Here is a 12,585-nt window from a genome sequence, read left to right on the forward strand (position 1 = left end):
CTGCCCTTATCCCAACTATGAACCTTTCACGGTATTTTCTTTCCCTGCCCAGCTGAGGAGGGGAGTGATGGCAGTTCTATGAGGCACCCAGTGTCCAGCCAGGGTCACCCCACCGCAGTGACAATCCAGAGAGCAGTGTCATGCACTGCCTGTATCCTGAGCTGGCTGACTCTCAGAGCCAGGCTGGCTTTTCTGACAGCACCTTGGGAAATGACTGGTATCTGAATCCACAGATTCAGGGTATGCTGGCAGTTGCCTGTGTCCCAGGAATAGAGATGTATGTAGAAATAGACTATTTGTGCCTCCATTTCTGTATAGCCTACAAGGGATTTGCAACCTATTTCTCATCACTCACACCTTTTTGGTTTTGGTTGCCTTTGAATACCAGGTCAGCCCAACCCAGCAGTTTTAAACTAAACCCAAGAGTTCATCCTCCTTCTTGAGGCCTCCAGCAGAAAAGGCAAAATCTCTGAGCAATGTTTTTTGCTAGAGATAATTGACTGACAACAAAAAACTAACCACTCTTTAGGATATTTTCTTTCCTATCTGCTCAACACCCTTCGTTGTCCCAGAAACTCACATAGAAATCACTAAAGCTCCCACTGAGAACCTCCCTCAGACAGGTAAATAACATTTGAATTTCTAAACACAAATGAACTGTTTAAATATGGTGAGCTGGCTATTTCCACCCAGTCTGCTGTGTGTCTTTGCATTGCTGCATCTAAACCCTGGTCACCCTTTTGGAGGGAAAAATGTGAACAGTATCTTTTTGCCTTTTTTTTTTCCCCCCCAATAATAAATTCTCAGCCGTTGACATCTCTCCTCACTCAAAACAAATTGTGTTAGTCCAGACACAATCATATTGCTGGAGACAGACCAAAGGTAACAGTTACACAAGAACTCCAAACACTGTCAGTTTCTCATGTCTTTTTCACTCTGTTAAAAATGAAAGGTCTAAAATTTTCACCCTCTTGCTGCAAAGGATATCCTTGCTATGTGTCCAGCTGAGTTTGCTGCTTTGCCCACAAATTCAGAAGAGAATGACTTTTAACTTCTTTATTCTTCGTTATTGAGGCCTTTGTGTTACAAATTAAAGCCCAGAAATCCTTGGAGATCACTAGCTTGTTTTCCAGGGTAGAAGGGTATCCTGTTTTTCAGATACATTTTTTTTTTTTCTGCTTACACAACCAGAATCATAAAATCACAGAGTGGTTTGAGTTGGAAGGAATCTTAAATCTCATCTCATCCCACCCCTGCCGTGGCAGGGACACCTCCCACTGTCCCAGGTGCTCCCAGCCCCAGTGTCCAACCTGGCTTTGGGCACTGCCAGGGATCCAGGGGCAGCCACGGCTGCTCTGTGCACCTGTGCCAGGGACTCACACCCTCACAGGGAACAATTTCTTTCAATTTTGTTTCCTAGGTTGCTCAGAGCCCTATTCAGCCTCACCTTGAACATTTCCTTTTCCCTGCCCGGCGGCCTCGAGGTCTCCCTGCGCCTCAGGCCCACGCTTACAGTGTGTGGGGTGGCTGGGAGGCATTCCCGACCTAGGGAGGACACAACCCCACCTCTGAGGGGACCTTTTCAGGCTCACCTGGGGTACGGTGACACCCCGGGATGCTGGTGGGACAGACCCCCAGCCAAGCTGAGTCCATCGTCCATGGGGGAAGTGGAGTCCAGCAGGGGTTGCTCCATCCCAGGGCAGTGCCCGTGCCCAGTGCGGGGGCAGCCCCAAGCCCCCACATCAGGATGGACACCAAGGTGCTGGAACATGCCCAGGGCAGGAACAGAGTTGAGGAAGCTCTGGAGCACCAAGAGCGGCTGAGGGGGCTCAGCCTGGAGCACAGGAGGCTCGGGGGGACCTTGTGGCTCTGCACAGCTCCTGCCAGGAGGGGACAGCCGGGGGGTCGGGCTCTGCTCCAGGGAACAGGGACAGGAGCAGAGAGAACGGCCTCGGGCTGGTCCAGGGGAGGTTCAGCTTGGACACCAGGAGGAATTTCTTCCTGGAAAGGGCAGTCAGGCCTTGGCAGGGGCTGCCCAGGGAGGTGGTGGAGCCTCCATCATCCCTGAAGGTGTCCAAGGAATGCCTGGATACGGCACTCGGTGCTCCGGGCTGTCTGACAAGGTGGGGAGTGTCACAGGTTGGACTGGGTGATCCTGGAGGGCTTTTCCTACCCCAAAGATTCTGATTCTGTAACTCCCATTACTCCTTTCACTGGGGTGGTGCTCGTGTTGTACCTGTGCCAGCTGCTACTTTCTCACCTGTAATATTTAACTAATGGGGAGTAGTAAAGGGGCTTTAATTTTACAGCTCAGTTTTAAATTGTCTGATTTCCTGGGAAATGCCATTTCATGGTTTGGGAATTGCCATGTGCTTGAAACTCTGCTTGTTAACCTTGCTGAGATGAAAAACTCACCCCTAAGTGAAGAGCTCTGCAGCTGTAGCACCTAACCAAAAACGGCTTCCACTTTTTCTGCACTAGAGACTGTAATTAGTGGAACCGATCCCGTGACTGTGATTCCCTGATCCGCCCCCTCCCCGCCGCCATGGCCGCGGCGTGACGTCACTGGCCCCGCCCTCCAAGTTCCCCCCCCACTCGCGGCCACCGTAGCGGGATCGGCGGAGGCCCCGCGGCGGCTGATGGTCCGCGTTGTGCCGCCGCCCCCCGCCCGCCCCGCTCCGACCCGGCAGCGGCCGCAGATGGCGCGGCGGGGACCGGGCAGGCGGGGCGGGAGGTCACCGGCACCGCCGCCGCCCCCGCTGCTGGCGCTGCTGCTGCTGTTGGTGCTGGGCCCCGCCGCGGCCGCCGGCGAGGAGGTGGCGGTCTCCAAGGAATGCGACAAGCCGTGCGCCAACGGCGGGCGGTGCCAGCCGGGCACCGGGCAGTGCGAGTGCCAGCCTGGCTGGGTGGGCGACCAGTGCCAGCACTGCGGGGGGCGCTTCAGGTGAGCCCCCGCGGGGCGGGGGGCGGGGACATGCCCTGCGGTGGGGCACGGAGCGCGGGGACGCGTGGGGTCCGTGTGGACGGGGCTGAGGGGCTGCTCGGGAGGAGCGGGGCTGGTTCAGGAGTGAGGCGTTAGGTTTGGGGAGCGGCGATAAAAGGCTGGTTCAAGGGTGAGGGGCTGGTTTGAGTGGGGAGTTCGTTTGGACCGTGGATTTGGGGTACGGAGGGGAGCGTGTGGCAGCCACCTCAGGGATGGGCGTGAGCGACAGGGCAAGGGAGAAAGGAGAAGACACAGCAGTGGCTCGGTGGCCCGGGTCAGGTTGCCCAAAGGAGCACTCGAGGGAAATAGGGAGGTGGGTACGAGAAGCACGTTTGGGCACTCAAACGGGGTGGGTGGCCGAGGAGGGTCCAGGGATGAGTGAGTAGGGTGGTGGTGGAAGGGGCAGGGCCGGGTGACAGTAAAGGTGAGGGGCGGGACCAGGTGAGGTGAAAGGTGAGCGGTAGATGGAAGTGACTCTGAAGGTGAGTGGCAGGTCAAGGGAATGGTGAGGGACACTGAGGTGATGATAAAGGCGAGGGACAGGTGCAGGTGACGATAAGGATGCAGGTGTTAGGGCAGGATAGGAGCGTGTTGAGGGGACAATAGGGGCTGGGTCTCTGGGCAGGGAGGATGTGAGCGTGGGGCTGATTCAGGGGGATGGGGGTGTAAAGGGATGGGCAGGAGCCATGCAGGGGGACAAAAGGGATTTAGATGCAGAGGGAGAGGTGGGTGTGCGGAAACGGGCTTGAGGGATGATGGCAGCATGGGTGTGATGGGGTGACAGTGTGGAAGGCTTGGTCTGAAGGTCCCCAGAGTAGGTGAGTGGTTGGGCTTCCTGTGGGAGCTCTCAGAGCAATGGGATGTGGCTGTTTAGTGCCTCAGTTGGTGAGTACAGGATGTTTGTTATGCAGATCACCTCTAAGTGATCTGAATTTTTGGTGTTGGTTGGCTGGTGTTGCACAGGTGTAACTGGCAATCAGTTGTGATTCTAAGGAGCTGTGTAGAAGCAGGGATGCGGTTGTAGGGCATTGGATCTGTGGGGGTCTGGGTGTGATGGATTGCAGAGCCTGGAAAATGTTGGGTTTAAGTTTTAGTAGGTCCAGACAGAAAATAAAGCTGGAGGGGAGTGGGTCGGGGGGTATATTTTTGGCAGCAGGGTTAGGTTTGGGAACTTATAAATGGAAGTGTAAGGATGGTGGGTGAATGGGGGTGGCTTTGTGCGGGGATGTGGCTGGAGCTGGAAGCCGATGGAAGCAATGAGGAGCAGGTGGACAGAGGAGGACAGCGTGGGTGTGGGGCCAGTTCCTGGGCGGGGAGAAGGACTAATGTGTGGCTGGGACTAGATCATGCTTAGAACAGGTTGGAGGAGAAGGACATGCAAGTGGGCATTAGGGCTGTGTGGAGACTCTAGAGGTGTTTGGAGGGGGGTTGAGGAAGCTCCTCTTGGCATCAGTAGATGCTGGTTTTGGTTAACCGTTATTGCTGAAGGGGTATGTGCAGGGGAGAGCAGCAGTATCCTTATGGGAATAGCTGGCATTTGGAAGGCTCATCGTCTGGAGCTGTAATGCTGCTGGGTCTTGTGGAGGGACAGTGGGAATAGCAGCCTGGTGGGAAAAAGCTCCTGGGCTTGTGGGGAGACAAGACTGGGCAGTGGGAGGGGATTGAACAGGACTGAGGGTATTGGGAGAGTCCTGCTGCTTCAGAGTAATTTTTTTGGAAGAAAACAAGGCTAAAGGAGGGCTCTGGGCAGGGGGATGGATTCCCCTGGCTCTGCACTGGTCCAGGCCATGTGCAAACGACTGTGTGTGGGAATGAGGAGTGTCTGCACAGGACAGTGATTTTTGGGCTATATGCTGATGAAAAGTGTGTTTCTGCAGTGCTGGGGCCAGATCTTTTAGTATTGAGTTACTCGGTTGGGTTGTGTGTCTGAGGTGTATTCCACTGGATAAGCAAGTGGAAATTTCATGGGAATAGGCTGAGGATGCTCCCTGGCTTCTTATTATGGCAAGGATTTCTGTAAGATGGTTACCTGCCTTGGATTCGTCAGCTGTGGCAGTGAGAGCCAGTGTGTGTGTCTGCATGCATTAGATGAATTCCCTGGCAGGCCTGATTCCTGGAAAAGAAGGAATCAGAAATGAGAAAAGGATGATTATCCTAGGGAGTGACTGCTTTCTTGGGAGCTACTGAAAGTACCAAGCACCCTTCGATGATGTTCCTTGTGGATTTGGAGGAGGGTAACTGTACATATAACCTGAACTCATGGAAGAAAAATACTTTAATTTTTTTATTCATATTTATTGACTGTCTGTAGATGATTGTGTGTTGCAAACAGTTTGAAAGGGGTTTTGTATAGAAATTATTCCAGGCTAGGCATGCCCTGGAAGTCCAGACCTGCCTTTTTAATGTCTTTTTGCCACTGTCATGATAAGCATTTTCTTTTAGCTGGGAGAGTGCTTTAAGGAATAGCCTCATACTTGTTACTTTCTTGGAGAAACTTGGATATTTGGATATTTGTGATTTTAAAGGGACTGGATTTGAGAGGCTTCTTTTCTGAATGGTAATGCCAGGTAAAAAAAAAAAAGCATTGGTATATATTCACTGCTAATAGAACCTCAATTTTTTATCCTCTTACCTGTTTTGATAAAACTTTTTTCTTTCTCACATACAATTCTAATCTAAAATTCTGCCTGAAAATATAATACATGCTTTTCTCTGTAGATGGTTTATTTGTCTGTTTATTAGTTTATTAAGGAATAGAAATTTCTAGTAATGTTTTTAAACTTGGAGCTCTGAGAAATGCAAACAAGCAGTGTTCATAGTTTTGCAGTCATGTGTCTTCTTTCACATGCCTTGAGTTTGCTCTGTCTCCTGTTAGAATTGGCTCTGCAGGAGGTTTTTGTTTGGTTCAGGGTTGTCAAGAGTTTGGCTTTAAAGGACTTAATGTGTTATTAGATGCTGAAGGTACAAGTGGGAAGTAGAAGAGCAGGTGAAAATTATTTTCTAAGTGCAGTGTATTCTATGTGCTTATCTGCTGGACTGAGAGATGTAATTAAATTTGGCATGTTAATCATCCTATCTTATCTAGATGTATATGATGACTGTATTTGTGGCCTTGACTGTTTTCATTTACATTGTAAAGATACACCTTGTGCTTCACTGACTTACTAATCTCTGACATCTTCTTGTGTTCACAGTGGAGGATGAACATTGTAGCATCGAGTTGCAGTCTTCTAATATTCCGTTTCCCTTTTTCCCTGGGAAATCCTTTATTTAGACTGCAGTTAGATGTACGAGTAACACACCCCAGATCAGTGGTGCTTTTCAGAGGTGGAAGGCTGATTTAGGAAGGACTTCAGGTGACTTTTTTTTAAGGTGTGGAACCAGCCACTTTAGTTGTTCAAAGATAACCATCTTGGTGTTGATGGAAGCTGAAACAGAAAACACAGAATGTGCCTGATGTGCTTGTGTCTTCTATTTCAGTGTAAACCTCCAGAGGGCTCTGGGCTGGCTGGAGACTACTGTGGGCTTTGAGCTGCCATGATATGTGCAGGAGAGGAGCTGCTGCTGGGAGGGATGAGAAATTCCCTAATCACAGAGCTGCACCAGCATCCTGAGATAACATTTGGAGCAATGGGAGCTTGGGAACTCCAGACTTGAGAGTGAAATTGGCAGCATTGATTATTGTACAATCAAAAAGATGCTGCACGCTTTGTTAACAGACTCTTCAAATCACTGTCTGCAGCTCAGTGACACAACCTCTCATCCTGCCCAAACTGAGTTGTCAGCCAGCTGCCTAATTAGCAGATGGAATTAAATATTTCCTCTTGGTCCTGTCTCTTGTTCCCTGGGAGCAGAGCCTGACTCCCCCTGGCTGCATCCTTCTGTCTGGGAGTTTTAGGGAGTGAATGAGAATGAGCTCTTTTCATTCTAACCCTGAGTTTTTCCAGACTGAATTCAGCCAGCTGCCTAATTAGCAGATGGAATTAAAGGTGGAAAAGCCCTCTGAGATCATCCAGTCCAGCCTCCCCCCAGCACTGCCAAGACCACCACTAACCATATCCACATGTTTTTGAGCACTTCCAGGGATAGGAACTCAGCCACTTTCATGAGAATGAGCTCTTTTCATTCTAACCCTGAGTTTTTCCAGACTGAATCCCCCCAGCTCCCCCAGCTGCTCCTCACCAGACAAGGCAGGTAAAACACATAACAAGAAATGACCTCTGGTTCAGTTACATTTATTGTCCTGAGATTGTAAAGGGTTGGATTAACAAATTCAGGATAATGATTGACTTCTTGAACACTTAGTGTATGTGGATTGTGTGTGTAGGCTCACTGATGGGCAGTTTGATGTCTGATGGTAGCTGAAAATAATATTTTGACTGTATAATGAAATACCAAATTATTCCAGGAATATGAATTTTGTATGTAAAGGCACTAGTGCTCCTTTCATGGTAATACTCTTTTGGTGGTGGGAGATGGCAAATGCTAAGCAGGACTTAACCATGCAACCTGACAGCTGGGGAGTAAAAAACATACTGGAGTGTATCCTTTAAACTCCCTTTTTAGTAATATAATGGGAGCAATTATGTGTTGCTGGTTAAATGTTATGAAGGACTTGGTGGTAGTAGAGCGTGCTTGGCCAAAGAATATTACAGTGAAGAGGAATTTTATCTCTAGGTTTGTGTAAATCACTATCTGAGAGAGCTGTGAGCTGGAAAAGAACTATCACAATTCTCTTTGTTAAATAAACAGGAACTTTTGGTTAAAAGCTTAAATACAAACAGTTGTCTTTAAGAAGCTACCTGAGGCAGTTTGTAGATTTAAGAAGGTCCGGAAGATGCTTAATAGATCCAAGGATGTTGGCAATTTGAATCAAATCAGTTTAAGTGCTCAAATTAGATCTGAGGCCTGCATGTGTGCCTGATCCCCATTCTGTTGCTCCCTTTTCATTAGGATATTATTGTGCTTTAAAATGATTTTGTCTTCCATGCTGCTTAATGAAAGACTTGCTCGAACACTATGCACTGGTAAAAAAGAATAAGCTATTCAAGTTGGAAATACTTAAACATCATCAATTTTAATGAATACACTGAGAAAAAAAGAACAATTATATGTTTTTATTTAGTTCTTGGAGGTATGTGTGGATATCCTTATGAATGCATATCTGTATTTCTGTCTATCCATACATGTATATAATATATAAATATTATCTGTTTTGTGGCTTGGAGCAACCTGGTCTAGTGGAAGGTGAAGGAGGTCTTCAAGGTCCTTTCCCACCCAGACCATTCCATGATTCTGTTTAAATGATCTGTTCCTTGAGAAACTCATGGGTAATATTTAATCTGAATTCTCTGTTATTGCTCCTCTCACTGTTTTATTGGACAATCTGATCTTTTACTAGGGCTGTTTTAAGAACAAAACTTCATGTGAAATAATTCAGTATTTTTGAAATATCTGAGTTGTTCTGCATTTTTTTACCATGCACTAAACGAGCACCATAAATATTTGACTTGCGGGAGGTTTTGTTAATGTTTGCAATAAGCTCACTGCTTATTTTCAGTCTGCTTTATAGTAAGAAGGCAGTAGTGGAGAATTCAGAGCAATCAGACAAAACAGTTCATGCTAGATCCTCCCCATCATCGCTGCCTCACACACATCCAGTGCCTTGCCTTTTGGAGCTTTAGTTGTTGGAATTACTGAACATTCCATGTGTGAGAGGAGTAAGTCCTGTCCTGTTCCCGTCCTCCTGCTGAGCACATCTGAGCATGAGACCTCCTGGAACAGAGCAGATAAAGGATAACATTCCTTCCTGCCAAGTCCAGGAACATATCACTGACTGGGACTTACAAACGCCTCCTTATCTGCAGTGGTCACCATTTGTCTCATTTCTCTGTTTCTGTAAGTATCAGGGAATACTTGCCTGAGTCCCTTAGCAGTTGTCTGACACTGCTCTAGATTTTTCCAGTATTTCAGTCTCAGTTGTTCTTTTTGTTTTGGATGCAAAGTAATCACAGAATGGTTTGGGTTGGAAGGAACCTTAAAGCTCTTCTCATTCTAACCCCCTGCTGTGGACAGGGACACCTTCCACTAGACCAGGTTGCTCCAAACCCTGTCCAACCTGATCTTGAGCGCTTCCAGGAATGGGGCAGCCACAGCTTCCCTTGGAAACTAATAAAATGAATTCAGGTCCAACCAGGTGTTTGTTACCATCTTCATCAATTTACGTTTAACATAAATAACTTACATTGAAATACCAAAAAATTACCAAGATTAGCACTATTTTCACAGAAAATAGTTGCTTTCTTTAATTGAGAGAAAAAAAAAAATCTAAGACCAGTGATCCTTTGATCCTATGTCCTGATAAATTTAAATAACATTTGAAATGTATGTGATGGATTTGACTTTCCTGGCTTGTTCCTCTGAAGCTTTTGTGAGCAATCAAATTTCAAACCCTGAGCTGCCTGCACCTAACATGTTTATGAAATCCATGCTGAAAATCCTATATTTAGGTAATGCTGCTGCTGACCAAGCTCTTGTATTACTGTATTAGGATACCCTTGGGTCCTCTTTTCTTGAACGGTATCCTTGAAGAATTTTTTTCTGATTTGAAGTTCTAAGCACAGCACTTAGAATTACCTTCTTGACCAGACAGAGCTTTGCTTTTTTTTTCCTGCACTCAAAATACTCCCTGCAAGTAGGAGCTTTTAAATGACATCTTCTAAAGCATAGTGAAAAAACAGAGTAAAACAGGCCGAAGATGGGGTTGAGAATGATGTGATTTTGGAAGCGAAGTAGTTTTGGGGGAGGAGGGAGCTTCTCCAAACTGGAATTCACCGTAAGAAGGACCACAGCAGGCTTATGCCAGTGCTTTGTTCTTGCAGAGATACATGCTCACATCTGCCCATTAAACCACTACAGCATCTTGGAAGCTGGGCTGGAATATTTGGTGATCAATTTTACAGCAGTGAACAGAGATGATAATTTGCTTTTGTGCACGATTTTGAATTAAATACTCATTTAGTCACTCAAACACTGGAGCAGTAACGATGTTTGCTTTTTGTTTCCTGCGTTTGTTCCCTTGCTTGGTTTATGGCTGATCCTCACAGAAGTTCCTTTAGATCTTCTTGAGACAGTCACTTTTCCTCCTTTTGCTTAAAATAAATATTTATTTGATGGAGAGGCAGGTTGCTTGCCAGGGTTTTGGTGGATGTGTGCTGCATACAGATGATTCCAGGCATGGTTTGGGCTTGAATGGGAAATGCTTGGGATATTCAGACCGTAAGGGCTCTGTCGTTATTGCATAGTTGTGACATCATTAGGATTGTTAAGAGCCCTTAATTGCACACAGAACAAGCTTTATGTAGCAATCTGATAACCTAAATTTGGGACATTGGCATAGTGGGGGATTTGGAGAATAATTAAAGGAAAATGGACTCTGTTTTGGACTGATAAGAAGTGTCTTAGTGTATCTTGCATGGTGAAGAAGAATTTAAATGTTTTACTGATGAACTGAGCAATATTCCTTCTGAAGAGGGGCAGCTGATGAGAACAGATTGCAAGAAGTACTTCTCAGATACCCCAGGATCTGGAAAATCTTCCTGGTCCTGGTTGTGGCTTCACTTGGTAAAAGAAGTTTCCTGCAATATCACCAGATTCACAATTTTCAGTTCCCTGAAAATGCAGAAGTGGAATTAAGCTGGTTTAAGGGACACCATGCTGACAGAGGTGGTGTGGGCATTCCAGCCAAGGGTTTTCTTGTGTGTAAACTACCTTTTATTCCCTGCTGTGCCTGCTGGGCTCACAGCTGCAGAAGTGAAAGCACTGTTGTACACAAACTTAGCTCAGGTGTGCTCAGTGCATGTTGCAAAAATTTAAATAGGAGGTTGTTGCTTTGTGTATGTACACGGTGTTACGAATCATCTTTGGGGTGCAAATTATCCATAATGACCTTTACCATGATACAGTGCTGCTCAGCTTTATGCAGGATGTACAAATACAGCTATGAAAATCCCAGATTTTCTATTATTTGCCTTTGCCCTCTGTTTCCTGATTCTCAGAAACCTTCTTTTTTTTTTTTTTTTTTTTTTTTTCTTTGCTAGTTTCTGTAAGCTGAAAGAAAAAAAAAATAAGGAAAGTTGTGCTAGAAAAACACTCTTTGGAAGACTTTCTTATTAGTGTTTGTATTGCTTGAAAATTTAATATCGGTCTCCAAGGTGGTGATTGTCTACTCAAAGGATAAGAAGCTTGGCACAGATGAATTAGCATTTTTTTGTAAACTCCTTTTATAAACTCAAATGCAGAAAGTGAGAGGTATTTTTCCATTCAGAAAATTTAGGTTGGGTTTAATATTTTTTCATGGCAAAGGGAAGGAATGTCTTCAATTACTTTGTGATTAAAAGCTCTTTAGTTTTCAGTCATTGCAATGAAAAAAATTACTCCTGCAGTGGATTAGCTGTGTATTGAGTGACTTTAGTGGTTTTGGGTTTTTGTTTGTTTGTTTGTTTTTGGTGGGTTTTGTTTTTGTTTTATGGGGTTTTTTTTTTGTTTGTTTTTTTCCCCTCAGTTTCTTTGTGCTTGTGTCATTATCTCTTTCCTGCCACAATTTAGTCATTTTCCACATGTTGGTATCAAGGCACTGCTCCCAGATATTTTGAATGTAATTGCATATCTAGGGAAAATCTATGATTCAGGTTTACCCTGAGCAGAGTTTTTAGACTTCATTGCTTGTTACGATCAAGAACGTGTTTGAGTTCCTCTAAAATAAGTTTTTCAGGGTGGTTTTGTGAAGGTTTTTTGCAGCAAGGTGCAACGTGTTTCCTGCCAGAGTTGTGCACCTGTCTGCTTAATGATTAATTTACACAGTCCATCTCCCATTAATCCAGAGTGGAGAGTGTCACTTGAATTTTATAGTGATTTCAGAGCTTAGATCTCTCATGTCTGCTTCCTGCATACTTTGATCTTGTGTGAAATCAGCAAAGGTGATGCTGCAAAGATTTCCAGCCTTTGCAAGACCCGAGTTGCAGAGTAGTGTGGAACTGAAGTGCTGGCTGGGCAGGCCAGTGCTACCAAAAAAAAAAAAAAAAAAAAAAAAAAAAAACCAAAACAAAAAAAAACCCAACAAAAAATACTGCTGTATCCAAATTGTGAGCATAGATTGAAGTTGCTGGTTTGCTGGAAGCGAAGTATTGAATTCCAAATAATGCAGTGAGAAATAATTTGTTTTGAGGTCACTAGTGATTTTAATTTTAATTTTTTTCAAGGGGAGATCAGGAACAGGCAGAATTGTAGGGTGAGTTGCTTTTAGTTTTGTTGAAAAAGTTGAAATGTATTGTTGTTCAAGATACATAAATGCAGATGCAAACAGAGTGTATAGTTGCTGCTTCCTTGTTTGACCTTGTGTCAGTGCACTTCAGTTAAGGGATTGATTTCTTACACTGAAACACATAACAGGCAGCTCTATAAATTTGGGTCAGTCGGTGTCTTTCTCACAAGCACAGGTTGCAATGACTCTTTAAAGTTACTGGTTTTCATTTTGGGAATAGTAATGGGTGTTTAAATATGCCCTCGTTCAACTTCTGGAGGATGAATCATTCTGAGGAGGT

The 12,585-nt window shown here is 45.4% G+C and overlaps 1 protein-coding gene across 1 annotated transcript in view; it reads left to right on the top strand.

Moving 5' to 3' along the window:
• Positions 1–2,585: 2,585 nt before the first annotated feature.
• Positions 2,586–12,585, top strand: part of ATRN (attractin) — a 145,660-nt gene continuing 135,660 nt past the window's right edge. Inside the window, exon 1 of the mRNA XM_041467326.1 lies at positions 2,586–2,944. Within this exon, the coding sequence (XP_041323260.1) occupies positions 2,640–2,944 (305 nt within the window). The 5' untranslated portion in view covers positions 2,586–2,639. The remainder of the gene's footprint in view (positions 2,945–12,585) is intronic.

This window comes from Pyrgilauda ruficollis, unplaced genomic scaffold, assembly GCF_017590135.1.
Source record: "Pyrgilauda ruficollis isolate IOZ18807 unplaced genomic scaffold, ASM1759013v1 scaffold206, whole genome shotgun sequence".
Classification (NCBI taxonomy): domain Eukaryota; kingdom Metazoa; phylum Chordata; class Aves; order Passeriformes; family Passeridae; genus Pyrgilauda; species Pyrgilauda ruficollis.